General features: G+C 32.1%; 1 protein-coding gene across 1 annotated transcript in view; it reads right to left on the reverse strand.

Annotated features, from left to right (window-relative positions):
• LOC118186882 (gamma-aminobutyric acid receptor subunit alpha-6-like) overlaps nt 1-27,874 on the reverse strand; it is an 81,116-nt gene that overhangs the window by 28,473 nt on the left and 24,769 nt on the right. The window contains exons 2-6 of the mRNA XM_085807289.1: nt 21,901-22,001; nt 16,281-16,348; nt 9,629-9,852; nt 9,468-9,550; nt 5,917-6,051 (exon numbers count right to left, since the gene is read on the reverse strand). Coding sequence (XP_085663415.1) covers nt 5,917-6,051; nt 9,468-9,550; nt 9,629-9,852; nt 16,281-16,348; nt 21,901-22,001 — 611 coding nt within the window. The remainder of the gene's footprint in view (nt 1-5,916; nt 6,052-9,467; nt 9,551-9,628; nt 9,853-16,280; nt 16,349-21,900; nt 22,002-27,874) is intronic.

Here is a 27,874-nt window from a genome sequence, read left to right on the forward strand (position 1 = left end):
TAAAATATCTCAGAACAGTTTTATGATTTAATGACTTCGGAAATACTCTTATACATTTAATTCATATTTTATTTCTTAATGCAACATTCTCTATTAATTCATATCTACATTTTTGTGTCTACGTGTTTCAGTTAAAATGTTTGTTGCGTAAGAAAGTCCATATAAAGTAACGAAAATTACGCAATAAGAACAGTTATTTCATTAGCAAACCACGGAGGTTAATAGTAGGGTTGTAAAAGATAGTTGCAGGTTGTTACTCACTATTTCCTCCAATTATGCTTACTAACAAAAATTTAGTGACACAGCAGCCTTAAAATGACCAAAATCTATAAGTAATTAAACCTATTTTTGTAATTAAATGAAATCTGTAAAACAGTCCATTTAAAATTTAGTACTTGAATTGCTCCCCTCTTTTCACTCAGTTGCTAACAGGGTATGGTCCCTTCATGACTTACCTGCATCGTTTCAGATGACGCGAAAACGACCATTGCTCATGCGGGATGGCAGGAGATCCGGACCACTATGTGTTCGTTTGCAGAGACTGCCGAACATCATCTTAGGCAGCCAATAGTGGACCGCATCCATGCAAGGACCGAAGCTACTTCGAAAAATTGTTATGCATTGAAACGCATACGTGAATGCATTAAAATTGCACGTAAAATCTCATACAGGCTGGAGTAGTTCTCGGCTGCCATCCACGTCACCAGCACAGCCCCCATATATTCTGTACTTGTAGTTAATTTATTTTATCTTACATTAGCTTTTTCTGATCTTTTCTGTTTATTCTTATTTCCTTGAACTGTGAACCCTGAATTTTGAACTTTGAATTATGTATTTTGCTTTATTTTATGTATTATTTTTACTGTCTTGCCTTATTTTCTTTATGTACTATTTTGCTTTTTAGTCTTTTATGTTTTAGAAATTTTATTATTGCTATTTAGTATTTTACCTTATTTTATGTATTATTTTTATTGTTTTATTAGTCACTCTGTTAATTGCTCATATATTATGCAGTACTCATTTATTGTTCACTTTATGGATGCCTGTTGTAACCATCTATCTATACCTCTGTAAATGTGTAAGTGGAAATTGTTCTCCTCACCTGCAATGCACCCTTCTTCCATCACTGCACTATCGTCTCGCCCAGCATTTATTTGCATCGCCCCCCAGCACTCATCTTGAGCACAATATGAACCAAAGTGTGTTATCTGGATCAATTTAATTCCGACAGCAGGGCTATCTGGCCTATATGCTAACTGCCCCAGTGGATCGACTGCCTCGCTGTCAGTGGAAAGAAAGGAAATTCTTGAAATGCATAATTTATTCTTTAAAATATTGTGTGTGATTCGACACTGTCTTAGTTCCGATAATTTACTAGAATACACTGTTGGAGATTAAAATTGCTACATCATGCAAAAATCTCCAATTTGCATGAAAGGCATTACATGCTGAGACTTGCATTACAGTGCATATTCACAAAGCAGGCATGAGTAATGCCATCTAAATTGTGTATATCGGAATTCGACAGCTGCACGATTGTGCTTCTATTGGGACTGTGGTTTGCCGTTCTGCGACATTGATGCCCGTGTTTTTCGGCATTCCAGAACTATTAGGCGAATATGGAATGCATGGTTCCAGGAGGGTCACTGAACGGCATGCAGCATCTCAGCGGCTCCAAGCCACTAAAATCCGAGAGAATAGGGATGCTGTCCTCTTGGCCTTGCGGAGGATTGTATAGCCAAGTCACGTATTCTGAGTCAGGAATGTGGCTTGTGCTCACGACGAGGAGTGTCTACGGACGGTGTGTCGACGACTACAGTACCACGGACTGTCAGCACGAAGAACATTGTTGTAGTTTTCATTTACGCTGCAGTAGAGACAGACGGGCCTACAGTGGTGCGACGAACGATATCACTTAGCATAGGAATGGCACCACATCATTTTCTTAGATCAGGCTCTCTTAAAATGTGGGTCGCGACCCCCAGGGGTTTCGCGGGACATGCAGCAAGGTTTTCGCCAAAAATTTTAGCAGTTTTGATATTTTCTTAACTTATTATAATTTTACAATTAACAAATATTTTTACACAATCTATCTGAAAATAGATAAATATAAGACAATACAGACAAAGAAAAACGAAAATGTTTCTACGTATTCTTTTTATAATATAAACTTTCATTTTCCTTGCTTTGCACGTGACGCTGTCATTTCGTCTGTTACTTATTTAAAATTTTCATATTGTTCTGTCATAAAATTATAAAATAAAGTTAATGACATAAAACTGCAGTAGTATATTACAATACAAGTGAACAAATTGACAGTTTCACTCACGCGTGTGTCGGATTTGCGCAGTACTTATGAGGTCCTCCAAAATGTTTTTACACATTATGGGGTTCTGGGGGTCGCGAAATAATATCAGTGATAAAAAGGGTTAGGGACTGAAAAACGTTTAAGAAACCCTGTCTTAGATGAACCCCCAGCTCTGCTTACAATATCATGATGGACAGATCTATGTGTGGAGGCATCGAGGTGAACGAATGTTGCCAGCTTGCGTTCTTCGTTGTCTTACGGGCACACCACCTGGAGGGTTGGAATGATGTGTTATTGGGTACACATCACAGTCATCTCTTGTTCGCATAGCTGTAATGTGGACTGACACTGTTACATTTCTGGCATGTTAAAACTCTTGTCTGTGCCTTATCTTTGATGCCTGCATGACACCGTTTTTCAGCAAAATAATGCAGGAACTTCCTCGGTCTGGTGGATATTGGTCTGTTGCCGGTGTCAGCACGTAATTCAGATCTCTCACTCGTTCAGAAAACCTGGTTATGGGTTATCGATGCCCAGCAGGATAACAGCCGTTATTACTGCCAGAGGTGACAACGCTGTGTTCCGAATTCTGCAAACTGTGTATACCCTAAACCATCTGCAAATTTAATCATGTCTTTTCCCGTTATACTGTGTATGTATAGTAAATAAGGTTATGCTATTTGCTTTTCTTCCTGGTGTTACAGTTTTTGTCAGCAGTGCACTTTAACAATTTAAATATAAATTTTTTCTCTTTCAGAAGCAGAGGGAATTTTTTTAACAAAATTAGTTATTGACGGAAAGGAGAAAGTTTCATTGTTCAGAAAAGCTCAATAAGAAGAGAATCTATTGTGTGAACATCTTTTCATGATACTTAAATTAACCGTTTTGGTACTTTTAGTAGAAAGTAAAATTAGTAAAATTTAGTTTTAGTAGAAAGTAAAATTAATAATATTGACCTATTTTTTAATATTTGACTGTTTTCTCTTTGAATTTCAAACGAAATACTTTTGCACATATTATTCTCTTCGTTGAATTTTATGCATAAAGAAAGACCTCAAAATAACTGGCGGAAGCTTTGAAGATAAAAACTATCAGATATTTTTGATTACCTAACATTTCCCAAGTGCCCTCTAAACTAATTTTTTTTTATTTGTTGTTGTTGTTGCTTATGCTCACTTGTCTGATGTAGTCAGCCCAATCACACGAAATTCCTCGTGGCAAGGAGCGCTAGATTACGTCTGTCGTTAGCCTTGAACATCTAACGGGTGATAGTGCGATTTTGGCTCACTTCCGCCCCCAAGGGTTTCCCATCCCTCTTCCCTTCCACCAAACCACACGAAAGGACTTTCGACTCGCCGCATATTTAAGGTACCGCATACCGCACCGACGCTATACATTTACAAACATCCATGCCTTCACCGGAATTCCAACGCGGGCACTACGACACGGCAGTTAGTCACGCTAACCACTATACCGGCTGGGTGCCTTTTTTTATTTAATGTCTCAATCAACCAGATTTGAGTTGATAATTTTCGGTGCGTAGCACATGATTAAGTGTTGCAAAAGCTTCTAAATTATATTTTAAAGAAATTTATACAACGAAAGAGCTTCATAAAACAGAATATATCATTTTTGTATTTAGTATTTTAGTGTACTTAGGATAAAAATGCATTAATTTTACTTCAAGTACAGCCAGTATTTCAGATTCCTTCGTATGCTGAAAAGTAGTGTGAAAACTCAAGAATCTAATCATTTGTTAAATGAAATTTTCAGCAATTTTTGGAAAATTTTACATAGAATTTACGAATATCGTTAACCTGCATTGTAATTTTTACATCTATACAGATATACGGCATTTAGTGCAAACTAGGTTCTACAGTACAGCTTCGATTTTCTGAGGCAATGTGAATCGATGTTATCTCGGATAAATTTTAACAAGCAGCGAACTCATGCACTTTCTAACGGCTGCTTGATTAAAGGTATGAATGAGAACTTTCCCAGTTCGTAGAATGAGAGGTCAGGGCCAATACGCTGGTTTAACAGATGTCCTGTTGATTCCTTGGGTTGTGCAGCAAAATGTGAAACATTAAATGGATGAAAGCATTTAGGTTGTCCAACGCCATGGCAAAGAATAATAGCCATTGTAAATGTAATTCTTAATACAGAGAGATCAAAACGAGATTACTGACAGTCTCATGGTCTACTATGTGACAGAAGGCGTTATATCGAAACCTATTAAACCATACAGAAAAAATTATTATTATTTCTTTAAAATTTATATCAATGCAATATCTTTAGTAATTTTAGGGCAACACATTTCTGAAATATTATCATTTTTTACGATACTCTCTGCTTACGGGGAGGGATGCCTTCGTGGAGGACTTTCTAAGGGAAACTGGCTAGTATACACGTTACACATGGGAAAAACCACGAAAACACCCATGCAGCCAGCCCAAAACTACTTTTAAAAGGAAAAAGGTCTATTTCTGCTGTTACATTTTAACCTGAAAGGCTTGTGATTACTGCAGCTGTAAATGAAGTGATAAAGAGTAATAAAAATAACCTGCATATTATCTATTCGAAAAAAAGCTTTTAGAATCATTAGTGTTTTCCACACAACGCTTCAAAATATTATTCGAATCCAATTGTCACCAAACTAATGTCTCCTCGCCTGTTTTAAGGTAAAGAGATATTGCTTCAGTTGCATTTGGCATGTCTGTATAAATAATCTGTTTCTCACTTTTTGAACTTCGAGGGAAAGTAAAAAACTTAGTCTCACATCTCAAATTTAAGAGCTGGTTAAGTGAAATGGCCCAAATGCTTTATTTTGTCCTCGTAGTGAAAATAAATTGTAAAGAAAATAATATATGATACTTAGAAACTTGTTTCAATAGACGCGAATGCTTGGTTACAGGTATCCTCGTGAGAGGATATCAGTTAAATACCAACTAATCATAATTTACCAAATCTGTAGTATCTCTATTTTAAATAAACCAGTGAGCATTTTATTAGAAATATGCAACACATTTTCAAAAAGTGATTACAAAAAATGTTTTCCAAAATATTTTATCACAATACTCTACATGGTCTCAGGTATGAAATTTTCACTGTGATGTCGCTTTAATTATCACCTCAAATCATGGTTTGTTATTACGACTATGTACTTTGCAACAGAAGAATAAACAGCGTTTACGTCATTGATTTTCTTTCCTTTGTTTTTTTTTTCCATGAATCCATGGGACAAACGTGAATATTTCATGATTTTAATGAATTTCAAAGTAAAATCTGTTTTTACTAGCGTAAGTACAAAAAAAAAAAATAGTTAAGCTCAAATAAATTAAAATGCTCTAAAATACTACGTATATCAGGATTTCAGAATCACAGTATTCGTACAAAATTGATGAACGCCTATGTTCATAGTTACTTTGTATAACTAGTTAAAATCTAAATAACTTTCTTCGAAGCATGAACTTATAAAGTTGCTGAAATTTACTAAAGATCAAACTAAAAACATATATATTAAAGTACAAGCAAGTTTATTTTATTTTGTGCAAATAAATATATTCTAATTTAAAACTTACTATCATGAGAGTCTTACTATTTCTTACCTTCTGATTCTCCTTTTGTATGATTTGCTAACTGAATATCAAGATAATCATACTGCGATAATGTCACATCATCAGCGACTGCCACTGGATGAGGTCCATTCCACTTGTATAAAACATCTTTTGATGTATACGCAACTAAATAAGAATAAATTTAAAATGAATTCTGAAAATTCTATGTGTGATTAGGAAATTTAAAAGCAGCAATCATTATACTACAGAGAAGACAAAGTTAGACATCAACTAATAAAATAAAATCAATTAATAAAATTAAAAATCGTAGCTTTGTTTAAATTTGTGGGAAAAAATTCAATGTAGTCCTAGATTAGTCATAAACTTATAGAAAATCATTTTGGTACTCCAAAAAAAGCGCTTTCGCAAATACAAAACAGGTGCGCGTTTTCTGTCTAAACTCAGTTTTAGAGAGTAAAATACATTCACTACTAATCTAAATCCTTCATCGAAACCTCGCTCATAATTCTGATAGATATATCATTTGCAATTAGGTATAAAATGGTGGCAATCAAATCTTTGTAAGTTTTGCTAAGCGCGAAGTGCTTGTGTTTTCTTTCTGCCACATAGTGTTTAATCATTATAATTTAATAATCATTGTTATACGAATGTGAACCTTGCCAAGAGGAATTTTATCTATAGGGCTGAGGCTAAAACGGATCCCTTACTAAAAAGAGGTGCAATGAAACATTCCCAAGTTTCTCTTTTGAACAGCTGTTATTTCTCCATCCGCAGCAATACATACAAAATTCATGTCGGCGAGCTACGTTTTCCGGCGACGAATGTATACTACTCGGTACCTGCATAGGGGAATGACAGTTCACTCCAGTAAAACACATTTATCTCCGATTCAAAAGTGCCCTACCACCTCAAAGCGTGACTTAGAAACACACACTGCATCACAAAATCTGTTTATTTCGGTTCCTACTACATTTCTTTGCATTTTTTCCAGATATTTTCCGAGCACCCTTTATACTATATCGTGTCTAGAAAACTCATTCCTCGGCCTTTATTTTAACAACCTTATTTTATAGTGGTAGGCTTTTATGTTATAGTCACAGATATATACTAGCAGTTACTGAAATGATGTCAGTGATGCAAATATGCCTGTTTGGGCATTTTAAGAAAGAAATAAATTTCATAAAAACAACGAAATCTATTGTTTTTACTTTCCTGTTTCTCTTATATTTAGTAAGTTAGAAGTAAATGTCTGACTCCTTTCAAGCATTGAGTTTTCTGCTTTATCAATAACCAGTGTTGTCTTCTTAATACTAGGGTCCATATTCCACGTTAATAAGCAGCAAATTATCCTTCAGTTCCTTAAACCAACTGTTGTTTTGTAACGCAGTCTGCTTCTGTTCCGTATTATAAATTTTTTGTGGCTACCATACGTGGACTTACAGGATGGTATAATGCGTTAGAGAAACTCTCTATCTCACACCTTTATATTGCCAGCACTGAAATCATTACATTCAATACTGTTACTGAGCTTGTTCCACACTCTTTCTTCTTTCTCGTTCACATGCGCTTTATATCACGTTCTAGCGCAAGTCTTGACCTATCGTAGCTTTGTTTATACTGAGGCACGCAGCTATATACTACTGAGGCACGCAGCTGCTTTTCGATACTGAGGCACGCAGCTGCTTTTCAGTTTTCAGTTTGCATACCAATGATCTCGCTACTCTGGCTTTTACGTTTATAGGGAACAACGTTGTAGTTATTGGGAGTACAACTTTTTCCAACTAGTTTTTGTTGAACAGTAGTCGCAGCTATTGTCCATCCAATGATTCTTAGAGATGCCGCGGTGTTTCGAACGTAACTAATAAACCGATACGTATATTTATCTTCAAAAAAAGGACCAGTAACCCTTGGACGATGATAATTAAGTCAGATGACAATTAGTGACCTCTTTCCGAAATGTTTCCAAAAGCTAGTATTCATAGAGTAGGCAAAACCAAATCAAATAGCGAAATCTAATAGAGTGTCCTTCTTCAAGTCGGCTGACAGGATGTCAACGTTGAGATTCATCCAGTTACCATTTCTGAGCTATAATTAATTGTATCCAATTATAAATAACTGTATCGTCCTTCTAAATCTTCTGTTTGCAGAAAAATTCGTCTGCTTAAACGCTTCAGAAAAACGTCGTTTTCAACAATGACTAATTTACATATCTGTGAAGAATAAGTCTTTCTTGTGTTGCATCAAATGATATTTATATATTCCCTTCCCTAATAAAGTGAGTTACACGCAAACGGAACTGAAGTACACGTTTAGAAGTTAATTTTCATCGCGTGCTAAACCATCTTTTCGAAAGTGGAAAGTGAATATGCTAATAGATTACGATACATATTTTATGTCAATTTACACGCACTTGAAAATAGTTCATTAAACACTCATTCATATCCTGTTATCTGAGCTCACGTTTTATCCACGCTATCTGCGTTTAGACAATCACTAAGCACCTTTCCGTAAGCCGAGATGTCATAAACAGAAAAACCGATTATTTATATAATCGAGTTTCTAAAAATTAAACGCAACTTATCAAGTTATAGCAAATAACAAATAAAATCTAAAATAATGCTTAGAATGCAGTGAAAACAAAAACATAATAAGCCACACACAGAATGACCAAAATAGGAGTATGGTGTGCATAATTTGGTTTCACTTTTGACACATGGTGAAAACGAAAGACCATTGGAAGGCTCGGGGTGAAAGCGCTGACAGGTTTAGCCATCGGAAGTGATGGAGAATATAACAGATTTAGTAGTCTAGAAATACAGAATCCTAAGTTAATATCTTATCGGCTTAAGTTAGTATCTTATCTCTAGAGACATGAGATCAACTTCGTCACTCATGCTACCATTTATGACTACTTGCTTCTTTCGCAAAAACTGAAATTTGGAGTTTCAGCTGCTTGACTCTGCTGTTGGTTTCAGCCAACGACTGCAGGAAACAAAGGTGGAGGCTTTTATTGTTAAAGATTATTTCGATTAAAAAATCTGATACTAATAAAAGGTCTACTACAAAAGAAAAATGGGATAAAATAATTGTTGTAATGCGGGAGATATATGTCCTCAAAGTTAGTTTGGATTGCATTTTATTGCCAGTTTTGAAGTCTCAGAAAGGAATGAAACAAAGATTGCATAGTTTAAAAATCAAATCTGACAGAATATTTTACCGGGTTATTGAACTTAGCACTAGTATTGAAAAACTACATTCGTTAAGTATGTTTAAAAGACAAGATTTTATAAAATGATACCAGTCGAAAGAATATTGACTTCTTTTTGTATAAGGTTGTTGAGTATCTGATCAGTATCCCAGGATGTAAAAATTCCTACTGAGGTTAAGTACACATAGTAAATAGTGAGTCTCCTTTTGTTATACAAATTTTCGAATTTGATCGATATAGTTAATTTTCATTGAATTATATTTCAAATATTTCCTCATTTCTAATTTTAATGTTTTTTAATAATGCGCCTAATTCTAACTCTGAAACTTTGTGCAATACATTTACAAGGAATATATTTAAGAAAATGACTTACAGCTTCCAATAAAGAGCGGACAAGCTTGTTTGTCCAAAGGATATTTCCTTAAATGCATCGGACAATTAGTCTGGATGGTTAACCTGTGAACAAATAAAAATATGAGATTAAAAAAAATTATTATTTAATGAAAATCCATAAACCAGAGTTCTTTATTATACCTCATTGAATATTTCAGCTGGCCATCACATCGGATTCTTATGAACTTGTTAGGAGCAGATACTTTGTGCAAGTATGAAATTTTTCCGTTAAGGAAATAAGTATCTGGTGTCCAAATCCGTTGCAAAAATTTCCAATCCATGGATAAAACTGTCAGATTTCCACTTTGAAACCGCAGTCGTTGATCAAACCAAGTTTGACGAAAGTAGCAATCCATAGAAAAAATCTGAGGAGAAAGGATAAACCAGGTAAACAACCAATGCTTGTAAAATGTAATTAAAAGTCAAGAAGCGTAATCATTTTTCCTACCAAAAATATAAGTCTCAGTTATAATCAAATATTTATATTAAACATTTATTGTGAATTTACTTGAAAACGTGAAACATCTCCGAATTTAGTTGAGGATAAATTGCCCTACACATTTAAGCCACAAGAGCATCATAAAATATTAAGAGCAAAATATGTTTGGAGTTCTTAGAATAGATAATGAACATAATTTATTTTTCCTTAGAAAACTGAGAATATGAACAGCAATGTAATTATTCTATCGCACATGAAAGTGGTCAGTCACTTTAATTTTAGATTTTGCCTTTTGACACTGTTTATTATTTCCTCAGTGAGCACGGAAAATGGGTGACTGTACCAGGATTTCTGGATCATTTGCAATAAAAAATAAAATTCTACGTTCACCACACTACACGCTTACAGAAATCTGAAACTCTAACCACGCAAGAACTTCAGTTTCTGGTTTTGAGGAAAGAACTTAGGAATTTATTAACATCCGTTATAGTTTGTGGGCGAGGACACGCAAGGGTTATCTGTGTCATTATTATTAAAGACTTTGTTTTCACCCTTTCCTGCAAGCGTATAGAAAAAGAAATCAGGTCTAAGGTTAGCGTGATCACAAAGCTTGCAGGCGCAGTCTGTGTTTTTCTGTTTCCATAGAAACGACTAGAGCTGCCAGATTCTCGAGATTTGGAAGTCACGTGAAATATCGTACTGGTATTCGAAATTTGCTCAGCAATGCGTTGGAATTCAACATATGAAATACAGAAACTATAAATTTTCCAAAGCTCAATCCTCTTCATTATACTATCATATTATGACGATTGTACTTCAAACGTCAATCCTTTTTAGGCACTCTTGGAATTTCGATTGCATTATGACGAATGGTTAACTACTTTTTATAGAAATATTGCAAACTTAAAAGGAGTTCTCTTTTCTGATCAGAATACGACATTATTTGCTATATTTGACAAAGTAAATCGCAATGTGTATTTAAGACAGAAGACGGTTTTTATTCTTTTTTTAATTCGTAAGCTTAGTATTCATAAATTTTCTATAATTGACTATAATATATAATGACAAAAATCTGGGAATCTCTTCACTCAGCGTAAATTCTACATTTAATAATGCAGTTAAAAACTCTAAATAGTAACGAGCTTAAATTCCTTTCTACATACGGCAGTTTAAATAAGTAATATAAGCAAATAAATCTTAATTCTTACTTTTATAACACACTATATGGTTTAATCGTAATGTTATAAATAAAAGCAAGTAAAGGAATATTTAGCGTCAATAAGAATTTTGAATTGTCAAGTGCTTTGACTTTCAGATAAAACATACTGACAAGGAAATGTTAAACATTTGAGCATTATAAGCAAAGCAAACTTTGGAGAATTTCGATAAATATACTGGGCGCGTTTTCATCCGATCACCCGTAAGATCATTTTACAGAAAGCTGCAACCATAATGTTGCAAAGTGAAGTAAATATCAAACGTACCTTTTCCATACTATATTGGCTACTTATAAATTAAACTAAAGAACTGAATGACAAAATCATTACTTCTTTTAAATATTAATTCGTGCTTGCTTTTCCTTAAAAGAAGATCTTTTCGAAAACATAAACTTTATTTTTACATTATGTTATTTTGATGTGATTAGAATACATTTTGAGGAGCGGTGTTTACTATTTTCAAGAAGCAGAAGGAAACAAGTTTAAGGGGACTCGTACACCTCAAAACCCATAAGATTTTCGAATATGTGACTGTTGCAAGAATTGGGATAACTTATTTATTTTAAAAGCAATTACTTCCAACTTTTTACAGATGACTACATAATATAGCTGCCTTCTGAAATAGTGATCAGAAAGTTTGTGTTGCCACAAATATTTTTATAATTTAATCTTCTTTGTGACAAAATGTTTCGGCATGTTTCCACCTTGCGCGCACAGTTTAAAACATTCTGTTGCGTAATTTAATTCCATATTTAATATATAGCTTTTATAACATTTGAAAACTACTGTGAACCAAAAATTCTAAGAATTTCACGTTAAATTTTAATTTTGTTTGGAGTCGAGTTTATAAAATGTATTTTATTAAAAAAATCTGTAATGTTTTCATCCATAAAATTTTTTAATATTAAAATATTCATAAGATTTTTGGTTTAGTTAAGAGATAGGGCCCATATAAAGAATTCAATCAAATTGCAAGTGTGTACCATTAGCCAGTTTTAAAATATCGTGCGCGCAATGTGGAAACGTGACGAAAAATTTTGTCACAAAGCGGATTAAATTACAAAAATATTTGTGGTAACATAAACTTTCTGGTGACTAGTTTCCAAAGCAGCTATATTATGTAGTCATCTGTAAAAGGTTGGAAGTAATTGATTTTAAAATGAATAAAATATCCCAATTCTTGCAACAGTCACATATTCGAAGGGTGTTAAGGGGTTTAAGGTGTATGAGCCCCCTTAACTTTATTAAATTTGAATGAAGCTATATTTATGAAACTCCTCAATTTTAGTAACGGAAGGCTTCTTTTGCCAGTTCAACGCTTTATTTGATACAAATAAAATAATCGTTCCTACTTACTGACAATGTTGTACGTTGTCAAATAAGTTTTTTTAAAGCTGGTAATTTACACGATATTCTGACTGATAAAGGAATCTATTTACCAGCCTGAAGAACTTATGAAAAATAATTAGTTTGAAACGAAAAAACATTTTTTGTTAATGCTTATTTAGTTTTGCTGGTTAAATATATTTCTTACTTAATAATAGCTTTTATTATATTCGTGGCTGTTCTTTTCTTCTATTAAGCTCTGCATTAAAAATTAGCAAAATATATTGACTAAATGCAAATGCACCAATCACTAAATCACATATAGCGTCATGTGACATTACAAGCAATTAACATTATACAGAATGCTTAATAGTATAGCACTGCTAAATCTATCTCTGTTGAATGGATTAACTTGTGATTTCAATTTAAAAATTGAACAAAATAAGATATTTTTCAGATTCTGGAAATAATTGTCAGAGGCAACATTTAATAAACATATGCAAAAATTAAATTTTACATCGAACATGCAGAGAAAGAAATTGTGAGGGAGAAATTTCAGGGTGCTTATCAAATTACGAAACTGCATATTTTTCAGCAGTATCCTCTATATTAGACAAATATTAACGTAGCAAGCTTTGTCTTAAACTACCGTTCTCAAAAATGTTAAAATTCTAAAGTTTCTATTTAATTAAACGTTTATGCTACCCATAATAATGACGTTTCCTTCCCGCAAAGATGACTTATATCACACAGATTTTACAATGTTTCTTACGGAATAAATTTTGCAAATTATAAAGCCTTTTCTTATTTCTTTTTCCCTAAAACATCTTTAGTAAGATAAGGATAACTTATTAATTGGGCCTTTCTTTATAGAGACTTCATCTAAGAACTTAAATTTTGTATATTTTGAATAAAATTTATTACAAGACCAACACTTTTATAGACTGAAAATGTTATAGATTATACTGTTAGATTTTTTTCTAAATTGGAATAACGAGTCTTCGACCACCGTTAAATTGCTACTTAATCGCGCAATCTTTTTAAACATCCTGTATATCATATACAACATTGCAAATTAATTAAAATCTTTAAACCCCTTTTAATAAAATTTACACAGAAGCAATTTTTATTCTCCACTACTCTGTCATTTAGTGAGACATTCAAATTTCCTGTCGTTGGGAAGAAAATGACCGAGCGCACATCATAAAATCATCAGGAAATAAGTAAATAAATAAAAAAATAACTAACTACATAGATCATATTCAAGTATTTCACATATCCACTATCAGAGGAAAATTACAACATAAAAAAGGAAATGTAATTAGCTTGCAATTTTGGAAATCTATTACATGGTTACTAACTACAAGTGTACAAGTGAGATTTCTGAAATACTTCTGCAGTCTCTTACAAATATTATACTAGTTTCAAGTCATAGATGGGAATAAAAAGGCGATCAAATATTCAAATTCTTTTTCACTTTATGTTATGTAGTATATGGTTGCTGAAAATCTTTAGAGTGTAGCCGAAAGTAACACGCCAACTGGCAGATAGTGGGACCAATAAAATTATCGTTTTATATTATGCTGTTTTATCATACAGGTAAATTCACTGAAATCCAAATAATCTTCAAAGAATATAGTAGTAATAGTTCCCTAAAGTTTCATGATCTGCTACAAAATGGAGCATCATAATCTCATTAGTTATTCTATAGTTTTCCCACTGTGTGGTTATCTTCATTTTAAGAGAAATTTTCTCTATGATCATTCTACACAGAAAATTCTAGCTCCCATCCATGCCAAGGCAATGGTGCTTAACAACGAGCTTCTTTCCTGCCTTTCATAAAAGTATAGGTGTCATCCTAGTGAAGCGAAAGTACCTCAGTATTTATATAGTATTGCACAATCACATCATCGCACATCAAGGTCTGAAGGGATACTAAAGATGTATCGTAATTACTCTTTGTTAAATCTGAGAGATAGTCTCTAGACATTTGTCTAACCTACGTTTTAGATATTAATATTCAGTGGTTTCGTATCACGACATTTTCACGAGGACGATAGAGCACACTTACACATATCCAGACCGTCTGATTAAGAAATTAAAGGACTGTGAAGAAATTAGGTTATTTTGATGCAAGAGACATGAAAAATCAGCAATGCCGTCGCCGGGACTCGAACTTGTACCTCTCGAATACGCGCTGAGTATGCTAACCGTTACACCACGAAGGCATGCTGGAAGGAATACGTGATCGATGGTAAGCAGCGAGTTCACCAGATATTTCACCTATTTAACACATCTAGGTCATAACGAAACAGCAACTGCAGTGTCTACAAAATACACTACTAAATTTGACACAAATGAAAGAGAAAAATGGAAAAACTTAGGTTAGTTTAGTTTAATTAATTACGGTATAGAACGGAAAGATTCTGAATAAGAGAAGGTGTGCCCTTCTTGGAAGATGTTATAAGGAAATCGCCTTGCATTCACATTACAAATAGAAAAAACAGCAAAAGTGTTCGTAAAGCTGGTTTTATATAACTGGTGGTTTTATCCATTCAAGCACAGGTAGGCCTAAAATGACACTATATGGCATAATAAACTAAATATATTTATGATAGATGTTCAAGTGTATTCAAAAGTAAATTCATGTACAAGAGCGTCTGTGATTTACAGTTCTTTCAAGTTCAGTTTAGTTTGGCTCATCACGGCATAGAATTCAAAGATTCTGCTTAACGGAATGAGTGCCTTCTTGGAAGATTTTCTAAGGGAACGCCTTGCATTCACATTACAAACAGAAAAAACAGTAAAAATGTCAGTAGCACCTTTTTTTTAGAACTGGCAGTTTTATCCATTCTGCCACTAACAGGTTGGAAATAGCAGAATATGAATAGTAACCCTTATCACGTGTTTTCGCGTCGTGTTCAAACGTAAATTCAGGTACAAGAGTGACTGTGATTTATTCTTTTAGTTCTCTCCTTTCTCTTAGGTCTCCTGTAAAATACCCAATAATGCATATATTTTATGGCTTCTTAATAATTTTCTCTTTCACTTATATCCATTTTCCATTTAAAATTTAAGTAGCACTAATCATTCTATTTTATTGCCGAAAATTTTGATTGTGCTTAGGACACACTTTGGACTTGAAGCGATAATCTAGTTTTCAGTCAATGCATCAAAATGTTGAAATGTTTGACAGCTGGGCAAACTCTTGTCATCTGAAGATAAGTATAAGCAGGAATGCAAGAAATTCAAATAGTTATTTAGATTTTGTAGATGAAGTTGATATATACACTGGCTTCCAAAAGTTAAACACACAGCACAAATTCGCAGCTTTCGAAAGCTTAGTTGCATTTGAGTGACTGAAAATCGCTTCAAATGCAGATCGGAGTACCCAAATATCGTATGTTACAACCAATCAGGATTGACTGACTGTCCGAACATATGCTAATTAGGCAGTCGTTAAAGACGTCAGCAGTCTGAAGAGTTTGAGGAATTTTATTTAAGCGCTGATATGATGAATTTTAAGTGTCATAAGACACCTTTTCGTGATATTCATGTTTCTATGGCTGAAAGAAGTGGGAATTCGCGGGCTATCGGACGCATTGAAGCAGGACAGTCAATCAAAGATGTCGCTGTTTTCTTTGGAATTCTTAGGCATAACATGAATTAATTTAAATAAATGTAATTTTGGTTTTTTAAACACTGGGTGAAACTTTAGTTGATTCATACATGCACCATTTTAAAATGTAAAGTTAATAACAGTATTAAAGTTAAGTAAGTTGTATATTCCAAGGAAAAGCAAAAGTAATACCATGTCTGTTTCCGATATTGAACCGAAACTTCTTATCTCTATATCTGTCAGAACAGTAGTCGGCTCTCCTGAAAATATAAAATAATGGTAATGGGAAAGTAAAACAAATTTGTTTTATTTTAATTTCATTTAAAACTATAAAATCATTAGGTTTCCCAAAATGTTGTGATTAAACTAAAAAATGAAATTTTCTTATTAAATTACTCACAAAACTGACAGCTATGCATCCTATGACAGCTGCGTTGAATGTGACTGTGTTGACTATCTTAGTGAAATAGTTTAAAATTTGACGAAATAAATTTTTCTGCCTTCCTTGATTCGTTTCAAGAAGTTTATATATCTACATGTTTAATTTGTTTTGCTCAACATATTTTTTCTAAATTACATTTTAAAATTAAAAAAATATATAATTGGTTACAAATCAGAGAATGAGTTGTTTACAACATTACTTGAATCTATTCCTTAAATCTATGCATGATGTGTTAAATCAAGTAAATCTGTAAACGTATCAGTAAAATATGCAGGAAATAATTAATTTCGAAATACATAACATATGAAAGGCATATAAAGATATCATGGAAACGATATTGTAGTAATAAAATTAACTTGTAAATAGCATTGAGAAGGTAATTTTAGTATGTACAAAATGTAAAAGTTTATGAGTGAAACATTCATACAAATTACATAAATAAATAATGCCGTACATTTGATAAATGCCGTACATTTGAAGGCGAGCAAATTTATGTTTTAATGAATAAGTCTTCTTCTGCTGTTGAAAACACCTACTAGTTTAGATTTACCTTGGCTTCATGCTGCAGTGTGAAAAACCTGAATTTTATAATACAAAGGGCAAATCTGTTTTACAGACAATATTCAATACTTTTCTTCAGAAATAAATATGTGCGAAATGACAGATCTCACCAGATGCACTACTCGAAGAAATAAAGTAGTTTGTTGGGCAAAACAAAGCTAATTTGAAACCGCTTTTAATCAAATATTTTAAATGGTTTATATCATATTTTACGTTAAGTGACGTATTTTATGCTTTATATTCAGTATATGACTTTATGGTTTATATTAAATTACTTGTTCTAAAATAAATTCTTGTTTTATGAATTTTCCGATAACTGCACATTTTACAAAAGCAGCGAAAATTTGGTACCTGCTGTGTCAGTTCAACTAAAAGAAAGTAAACAAAATGCAGAATTAAAGAATGCTTTTATAAGAAACTCTTGACAGTAAACAGTTTGAAGTGAAATAGTAACCACATGAATAAAAAGGCAACTTTCATGAGTAATATGAAGCATTATAAAATTTTCATGCTTAGTTGGATTGCAATTTCCACAACTATCACATTAAAATAACTTCCGCAACTGAAACACCACTGAAAGACCCTATATGTATAAATATATATTTTGCTTTCCATAAATATAATTTCAATACTATGTTTAATTTTTTGGCTTTTATTTTATATTTACTTCCCTGTAACCTATGTACGGAGAAGTTATGACAAGAAATTAAGGTAAAAAGCCTAATGAGTAAGATGAAAAGAATTCTTATTAACTCATTATTCTAGAATCAGCTAAAAATATAAACATCGAACTGATACCGGTAAATACTTACAGAAATGTATTTTTTTTTACTCTTTATTTATTACTGTCTGAGGTTGGTTTGATTCTTTAAAGTTTTGAAGTTTATTCTGTTATTCTTGCATGTGCATTGGAAAAAAATCACTTAAAAATTTAATCAACTTTAAGTTAGCAATAGTTTCATATGTTTATTAATATTAAGAGTAGATTGAAGCACATTGGTTAAAAGTAAAAAAGCAAAGAATTTAAATAAAGTGCTACAACTAAGGACTAAAATATAGTTAAAAATAAGATGCGTTTTAATTTATATCAGTTAGAGATATTACTGAAACCAAAGATATAAATATTGTAAAAAGTACCTATATAGCTTTTAAATACTTATATTAATTTTGTCATACACATTTTTAATTTGAATTATAAAGATTTTACCACATTGCATGCCACAATCTCTGAGAATCAGCAGTTTGTTAGGCCACATTGATGGCAATTGTAAAGCTAGAGTAGCAACACTTGTCACGCTGCTTGGACGATAAATACCGTAAGAATATAAGGTAAAGAATGTAACATGACTTAGAAAGAGTACACAAGGAAAACCTTATATCAGGATAAGATGCGAAATTACAGAACAATTTATGAGCATAAAATATCCGAAATAATTGCTTTTGATAAAACGAAGAGAAATAAGCTATTTAGTTTTTTATCAGTGTATTTGTTCATTATATTACTAAAGCATGAGACAATGCTAAGAACGGAAAGATTGTTTCGATTGCACGAAGCTACCTAAATTTAAATTTTCAACAGCACTACTTCAGAATTCCTGAATTAAACTTGGAAGACATAATGCATAGATGATTTCATTTGCGTAATTAATTGTTATCCACACCTAGTACAAAGAGTCGCAAACAGTGTTTATATTAAAAAGTTAATAAGAAAACCAGGTAAGGATAAGATGGGTGTTATTCCCATTAAAATTAGAAGAATCGATTAATTAGAAGCAATTTGTATTATAGAGACATTAGATATGTTTTGAAAGCAGGAAAAATGAAAAATTAGCATCGGCTTCGTCGGGAATCTAACCGCGGAAGCTCTGGATACGCGCCCAGCGTGCAGACTACCCCACCACGAAGGCACGCTAAGAAGACGGGAGAAATACCTTATAAACAAAAATTATTTTTCAACACTTTCAAAGCTAAGCACCATGTGAATTGCACATTAAAAGGAATTGGCAGTAGCGACCGTGACTATTCTTTAACAGAATTAGTCCTAGAGCTGAATTAGTGAGAATACTCAAAGAAATTAGAGTACAAAAGCGACCTAAACTTTCTTCTCTTCCAAAACAAAAATGCATTTTTACAAAAATAAAGATATGACAATCATGGTTGTCTAAATTTAACCATAAGCTTATATTTTAATCCTTGGAAATGCCACTAATGGCATTAATGCCCATTAGGAAAGCGTTATAAAAGCTTTTCTAAAGCCGACTCTCATTTTATTTAACAGTCAATAAAATTATAGGAGGTGCTTCAGTGAGTAGTAAGACAAGTAAAACAAATATGCAGCCTGGACTCCTCTATGAGCAATGTGACAGAGTTGCGCGTAAGGTGTTTTGATTTTACTTTTAACAATTAGCAACAGAATCCAGTATGACGTACAAGTCCTTTTATAGAAGGCTAATTTACTGAAGATTTGTCACTCTCATTTAATTTATGAAAACCACTATATTTTAGTAAAACTGGAAAAATCTATACAAGTAATCGCAAAGCCGGATCATAATAACGAATAAAATTAAAATCATTATTTTCAATCGAAGATTAAATTTTATTAAACTAGAAACATTTCGCATATCTCACAGGCCGCATATTAAATTTATCAGGACGTCGAAGACACTAAGCTGTACTTTGAGCAAGTAAAAATGTGTAATGAATTTCTTTTAGTATGAAAATCATAGCATTATTTTAAATAATATCTGCTTGAAGATATTTATTTTGAATTTAAATGCTTTAAAAGAAAAGGTAAAAGAGAAATTCTAATTTTTAAATTGCGCTCAATAAAGATGAAGATGGATATGAAAAATGACCTGGAGTGGAAATAAATTTCAAAATGAATGCAAATCAGTACCTAAACAGAATCAAACATTAAGCAGGAAACAACGCGGTAATTTTAGATTTCCTGGATTGCACACGCACGCATGATGATCACCAATTCCATCTATGAATGAAGTATTTTCTTTACTTGCTAATACGTGATACTTTGTTGATACGTGTTACTTGCTCAAAGTACAGCTTAGTGATATAGTACCAATGATTGTAAAACATTTGAAATTCAGTACTTTATGGGATTCAATGTAGCATTTATTAGATTACTTCTAAATAATTCCTTTCTAAATGCTTCATTAATCATCATTTATGATCACAGGAAATGAAAAAATATTTTGACACCCTTAAAATATTGCTATCTTTAATCAATGGGTAAACTGCCTCCCTTCTGGTATTTACAAATTTACGTAATTAGCTTGAGCAGCGTTCGAAATAATTCTAACACTCAGAAATAAAAAAAACAAATAAATTTTTTCTTGGAGCTATTTACTAAATTTTTAAATAAATTTAAATGTTTTAATTTTAAAAAATAAAAACGAAAATCTGAAAGATTTCAAATTTTAAATTACGTCCAAAGGGGTGTTTTTTTTTAACATTTTGTGTGTTACCTTTATTTATTAAATATCATGATCTTCGCACTTAAACCATAAAATTCAGTTCAAGACCAATATCACAAAATAATTTTTAATTGAGCATATCTTTAGAATTTCCGATATACAATCTCACGCGTTAGAGATAATTTTTTTTCTCTACAACGTTGCTATTGGTCGCTTTGAAATCCTTGAATTTGTTAATCAAAAATTCATTAAATTTGTACAACATATGAAATCGATAATAAAACAAATTTCAAATTTGAGTTTCCAGATGCCCATATTCCCAGTAGGATTACGTCATTCAAAATTTGATGGCTCTAGGCACCGTTGTTTTATCACAATCCGAGAAACATACATAGATTTATGCAGATTCTTCATTATTTAATTTCTTCAAATATAATACAGGGAGATAATATTTGGTGGCAACAGTTTGAAAAGTGAAACGGACATTCAGAGTGATTCGACAAATCAAAGCAAAATTCGACAGCAAAATCGCGAAACGAAACAAGAGTCCCTCAGGTATAAAGCCCCTTTGGACTAGTAACTATATATTCTTTAATATGAGGTATATTTCAATTTCACTTAAGCAGATTTCCAGAGAGCGTTTAAATCTGTAGTAAAGATTTAAAAAATGTAGATAACCTAAGCTGCATTTCAGAATTAAATTTTAAAATTAATTTGAATCAAACTTATAAAACATTCTATTCAACAAATTAGTTCGAAACATTTTATTATCGGTAATTAAAATGTAGTTACAGTTTTTGCAACCTAACGCACATTTTTATACATAGTACTTAGACCAAATGACTCTGAAATTCTTCTTTAACGTAAATTAGATGTAATCTTATATACCATTTTATAAAAGTAAATCAAAACATTCGTTTTTTAAAACTAGCACGTCCATCCGAATACTGCTAAATTATTATACTGTAGTACTTTAAATAAGACTAAAGTTCTTCGCCTACAATTTAGTCGTCCATTAAATGTTAGTTTCTTGCAATTATTATCGATATTAACTCAATGCACTATGCAGAAATACTTTTCAATTTAATTAAACTCTTAACTCAATCGCAAGATCAGTTGACTTAGGACAGTAAAAAGTAATTGCTTTGAATTTTCTATAATTTATTTAACCGTTAAAAATTTGAAATTCTAAATCATTTCTCTAGATATGGAACAAAATTTTAAGCGTAGTGTAATAACACAGAGTAGAAAGGTTTGACTCTACTTAATTCGTCAAAATTTAATTTTGTAGTTTTTTACTCCTTGGTAAATTCTGAAACCATTTAGGCATATTACTCGAAACTCGTTTCGGTTAATAAGAATCAAATATAACACATACCTCCAAATCCTGGTCTAATCTGTCTGTCATAATTTTCAGAGGAGAGCAAACTGTCCAATAACTTCGAAGTGTTCGTCATAAAGTCATTCTTTTCAGCTGCCCTGTGGAAAGATGTGCGCTTCAGTTAACACCATCAGAACTAATTTAAGTTTTATGATTGATGTACATAGAGATTGCCCAACCTTAGGCTTTGGGGTGCAGTTCACTTTCCCTCAATGCACGTGACTTAATACTGAATGAGGTGTCGCAGATTACGTTTGAAAATGAAGGGTCTAATCCAAGGTAATGGCATTGTCTAATAACTATACAGATTTCAAGGTAATGGAGGAAAAGATAGAAGAGCTAAAAATCGCTCCCATTATGGAGAAAAAATGATCTTCTTTAATGAAAACGTACAGACAAAGTTATACGTAAAATGATCTCGCTTTCTACATGTACACACATTTCCATTTACATGTGCTTAGCTATACCTATGTATGGTTTAAATATATATATATACTTAGTTAGTTATACATATAACATTAAATGAATACGTATGAAACATACGAGTATCATTTATGTAAGTTTATTTTTCATACCACACATATCGCTGCTTATATATATACATATATCAGAATAAATGCAAAGTAAAAGCAGATCAAAACCTAATTCAAGTCCGAGTTGAAAGCAGCAATAACAGGTATTAATAATGTAAAATAAATTAAAATAAACGGTACGTTCAAAACTCATGCCATATTCGTTTTGGAATAAACCATGTGCAAAACCAAAAACCAGAATGAACTTAGATCAGTTTTTCATTGATTATTTTTTCATATGTTGGATTCTTCTATTTTACATATTTTTGGAGTTTGTCCGCTTAAATTAAAAATTACCATTGTGATAATTTTAAGCTTTTTTGCTTGTTTGTGATTTTGATGCTATAATTATTAAAAAATATCTTTAACCCGGCCAGTATTATTTCAAAATTTAGCATACCTTCTTAATTTATCTTGTACGGAATTGCTTATGCTCGCATGTTTTGTTTTCTGGGCTCGGTCTATCAAAATAACATGTTTACGCTTTTTTAAATTTATTTATGTTTTTGATGCTATAATTTTGCAATTTTTTACACTTCTTACTTTGATCTGTCGGGAGTCGCCTTTTAAAAATATATATTACTTTGACTGTTTTTTTGAATTGTAGATTTCTGCCTTTACTAGCAGATAAACAGTTACTTGCTTCCCTCGTATCACAAAGCTTCTGATAACGAAATGCGCCAAAATAGGTAGATTTCTTATTTCAGTTTTGGTTTTAGTATGATTTTTCCCCTTTTCTTGCAGTTTGCTACTGTGCTTTTGCTTTTTGGTTTTAGCATATCGGTTTAGTCCACACTGAATATGGGATAAATTTTAAGCGTATTATTCATTTTAATTTATTTTGCAATATATATATATATAAGTATACATATTTATGTACATATAACTAACACATACGGCTTTAAGAAAAAAAAAATAGATTGTTATAAATATACACTTAAATAAATTATTTAACGAACATTTTTATCGCCTTTCTTTTGGGTCTTCTACGTATATAAATACATATCACGGTGTTCATTCGCCCACCAGCGGCCGAGCGGTAAAGTCGCTGAACACTGCTAGTTCGGTCCGAGGTTCGAATCCCGCGAACGGGCTGGCTGCATGGGTGTTTTCGTGGTTTTCCCCATGTGTAACGTGTATACGAGCCAGTTTCCCTTAGAAAGTCCTCCACGAAGGCATCCCTCCTCTTAGGCAGATAGCCCTCGAGGCTTTGCCATAATCACAAACACACACACGGTGTTCATTCGCACTTAGTACTTTTGTCTATTATTCACTTTATATCTTAAGTATTTACGTATAACTAAGAGGGCACCTTTGATGCAACTACATTATTTATTACATTTTTATTTAATTTTTAGGTATAGATTTGCTGGTTTTAGCATCTACACAGGCAGAAAATCAAAGGCATATAATGTGAAGCTATTAAATTGAATTTTACACTGCTTCCAAACATATTGTGAAAATCTATTAGTAGCCAATCAATGCACGTTCATGATTATTATTTATATGTTATACTTGTACTTTTTCTGAAATACACAAAAAAAATCATCTAGATGCAAATAAGTAAGTAATCTGACGGACGTTCAGCATAATTTAGATATTAAATTAAACGAACATTACGTAAATAAAAAGTTTAGAGATAGAAGCGCTTCTTCATTAAGTAGTATATGGAACAGGCGCTTCTTCATTAAATATTATATGGAAAATTAATACAGTAAAAGTATGAAAATGTTTGAAGGTTTATAATTTGAAAAAATTATTTAAGCATAAGATTTTTAGTAGTGTTTTTCCAGGTGTGACTAGCCACAGATTCTTGTCTCTTTAATCCCGTTTAATTTATATTGAATGCGAAAGAACTAAATATTCTTCACATTTGCATTGAATTATTTACCTTTATAATCGCAAATAAAAATATGTCATAAAAGCGATCTATACTGCATATTTCTGACTCACAAAAATGCTTCTGGTGTCATATTCAGTTGGTAACGATTTAAATTCCGGAATTCCAGAATAATACGGAATTAATCTAGAATTAATCTTTGGTATAATTTAGGATTTCAGTTATAGCCTTCATGGTCATAAATTATCGTGATCCGGCAGCCGATGGGGAGCAATCCGAAAGGCAATCTAAAATTTGCTTTTCTACAACTCTATCCGTTAAGCTAGGAAGCTAATTTCAAGCAATTTAACAGTTGGTTAAAAACTTGAATTCTGACATTGACAAAAAATTTACTCATCAAAATTAATTATTTTATACGTAAAAATGTCTTTTTATCCTTTGATTTTTATGATGCAAAATTTTGTGATACAAGTGCTGAGGTAAAAAAGTTATCATGAAGTAGAAAACCATTTCCAACCTCAACTTTTCTCTTTGAAATATAGCACAGATCTTCACATAAGGTAATTACTGTACTGCATAAAAGTATTAGGATCAAGTACATTGCGGGGGAAAAAACGAAAAAAGACCCGTTCTACTGGGCCTATATCACCCGTTCTACTGGGCCTATATCACCCGTTCTACTGGGCCGATTGACGAAATTCAAATTGCATTTTTATGTCTCGAAATAAGCGCGACTTAGGATATATATTAGATTTATATATAGCGTCATTCTAACATAGGTATTTTGACACAAAATCATATTTTTTATGAAATGACATGCCCAGTTTTTTCCATATTTCGATTCTACGACTCAAATTATAACTAAATGTTAAATTTTGTAAAATTTGGTGCGAAATTTTCAGAGAAATTAAAAAAATTATTTTGGCGTATTTTTTTTCAGTTTTCGCAAGGATAATTTGCCTGGCGAACTTCTTAATATATGGCAACCTATTTTCCTTTCCCTTCGATTGTGCAGTAGCGTAAAAAATGTCACATCGTTCCTATTTATTTGCATAGTGCATGAGCGGAAAAGAAGTCACATCGTTCCTATTTATTTGCATTGTGCATGAGTGGAAAAGAAGTCATATCATTCTTACTTTCAAATAGTTTTAACAAACTGCCTTAGCAAGCTGATCGCTTAACTGCCAAGCACGTTTGATCTTGTTATCGCTTTAAACAAATAGGCCAAATTTCAAAACTCGTCAATATGTAAATTCACGTATATATTTGAACTTTTGAATCAAAAGCTCTAATTTTTTGCAGGTATGCTTAGAAATACATCTACTTTAAGATGATGGTAAAAGTTTTATAGGTTATAATTCAAAAAGGTGTTTTGAAAATTTTTTTAATTATTTAAAAATACAAATTTCTAAAATAAATCATAAGAAATGGATGAATTTCTTGTCTGATAGACGATATCGTTCGTCTCCACAAAGCAATGTTGGTGAAATGCATACATTAACTCATAATGCAAATGTCTGCTTATTCTCTGGACTTCGGTCTTATCAAAAGTACTTAAAATAATCTTGTAAGAGATGTCTTTGATTGCCAGCTTCCTCTATTTACAATTTATCATTACATTTGCAATCTGAAATTCTGCATGAATGGAAGCTGCTGCACCCTTCTTATGCGAAAGAAGGAATGAAACACAGATTCGAATTGTACTTCTTAAGTGAGAGGAGATCACATCTATATAAAACTTGTTTTATTTGCATTCAAAATATTTTCTTTGTACATAAAAAGTCAGAAATAAGCACACTGAGGATTAAATAGATATTTAAATATTTTTTCATTGTGTTAGTGAATAGATAATACAGCTGACTAATGTATCCTCAAGTATGAAATCAATCAATATGTAATACTATGCTGTATGTCAAATGTACATCTAATTGAGTTACATGTACTTAATTTTTGAAAACCAAAGTAAAACATTTTGAAGTGTGATATTGATATAGAAAATTAAAGTCAATAACTATTATAGATATATTATACTATTATAGATTCAAAGTTTATCAACGATTCCAGATGCTTTTACATCTGGAGGCAATTAAGAATATGTAATAGTACCACCAGTATTAGGTAGACGATGCAAATGGTGATGGTAAAGAGAGAATAATGAAAAATTAGCCTGCGCTTGCCATTCCTGACAAATGTTCGACAAAACATCTGTACCGGCACAGAGATATCGAGAGGAAATATTGCACGCTTATGTAAGTTGGATTGGAAAATTTTTATGAAAAATATAGTCTAAAACATTTGTGAAGAGAAGATGAGTAAGTGCCTAAAATTACCTGCGTTATAAATATTTAATGAATTATCAAATTTTAAAATTATTTTCTTTCACTTTGTTAAAAAGATATTCTTTCAGTAAGAACTACATCTTATTTGTTTCCATTTATTAGTAATATAGGTAACCTTATTTAGTTACTCATTTTTCCGTTATTAATTTTTAGACTAAAAGTTTCATAAAAAAACTGGCAGTGCAACTTTAAAAAAGAAATTAATTAATAAGGATATTTATTTGTTAAGTAAAAACATTTTAAATTCTGTTTACTGCTATACGTCGGATAATTTTGTACTCATTTTTGGTTTCATCCTTGCTTTTTCAGAAACAAATTATTAATTAATCCAAAACTATGAAATACGAAGAATGTTCCTCGCTTTTTTGCTGCGCTCACAAATCATTATGTAAATACACATTTACAACTTTTATATTCTTAAAAACACATGTTTGCGATCTTGTCGTCATATGATGATTTGTAGGCACTTTATTTTTTACGGAGACATTTTCTGCTATGATATTTATAAACTGCGATACATTTAATCGCTTTATTTTCGATGACAATGTATTATACGATTTTCCTCTTGCGTTGTTTCGTTCATGATGTTTTCGTCCGCAAAGAATTATTATATTGCTAAGAACTAAACAATTTAATAACTTGAAAAATGCAAGCAACACACGATTTTCAAATCAGCCCAACGAAATTCAACCCTAAAAAGAGTTAGCTTTTTATCAGTAATTAGAATCTGATGAAACTGAACAATCAGAACGGAATATTAATCAAAACGTATTAACAGTTAAAATGTAAAAAGAAACAATGAATAAAAAAATAAAACACCAACTCAAAAGAATGAGTACAGCAATGTTATTAATCCAAATGTGAGAAAACATCTAACCACGAATATGAATAAAATAATCGCGAAATATAAAACTAAATTAACTTAGAATCAATTAAAAGAAGATAAGAAGAATTAAACAATGGAAAATTAGCTATCTGATGTTAAGAAATTCGTTAAACGTAATATACGCAACATAAACCATTAAGCATACCGATAACATACAGAATCCTAGGAGACTAATTTGATATCAGAGATTATGTGAGCATGCAAACCCATGACGTCACAAAAATCACATGATTTTTGAAGTTACTGGCATTTTTGCGATTTTCTCCTTTACCTCCTAAAGCCTCTTTGCTCCTAAAACCTAAAATATTCCTGGAAAAGTTTCTAAGACCCAAAT

This window comes from Stegodyphus dumicola, chromosome X1 (genome assembly GCF_044657685.1).
Source record: "Stegodyphus dumicola isolate Sdum_Otavi_A_Nest chromosome X1, ASM4465768v1".
Classification (NCBI taxonomy): domain Eukaryota; kingdom Metazoa; phylum Arthropoda; class Arachnida; order Araneae; family Eresidae; genus Stegodyphus; species Stegodyphus dumicola.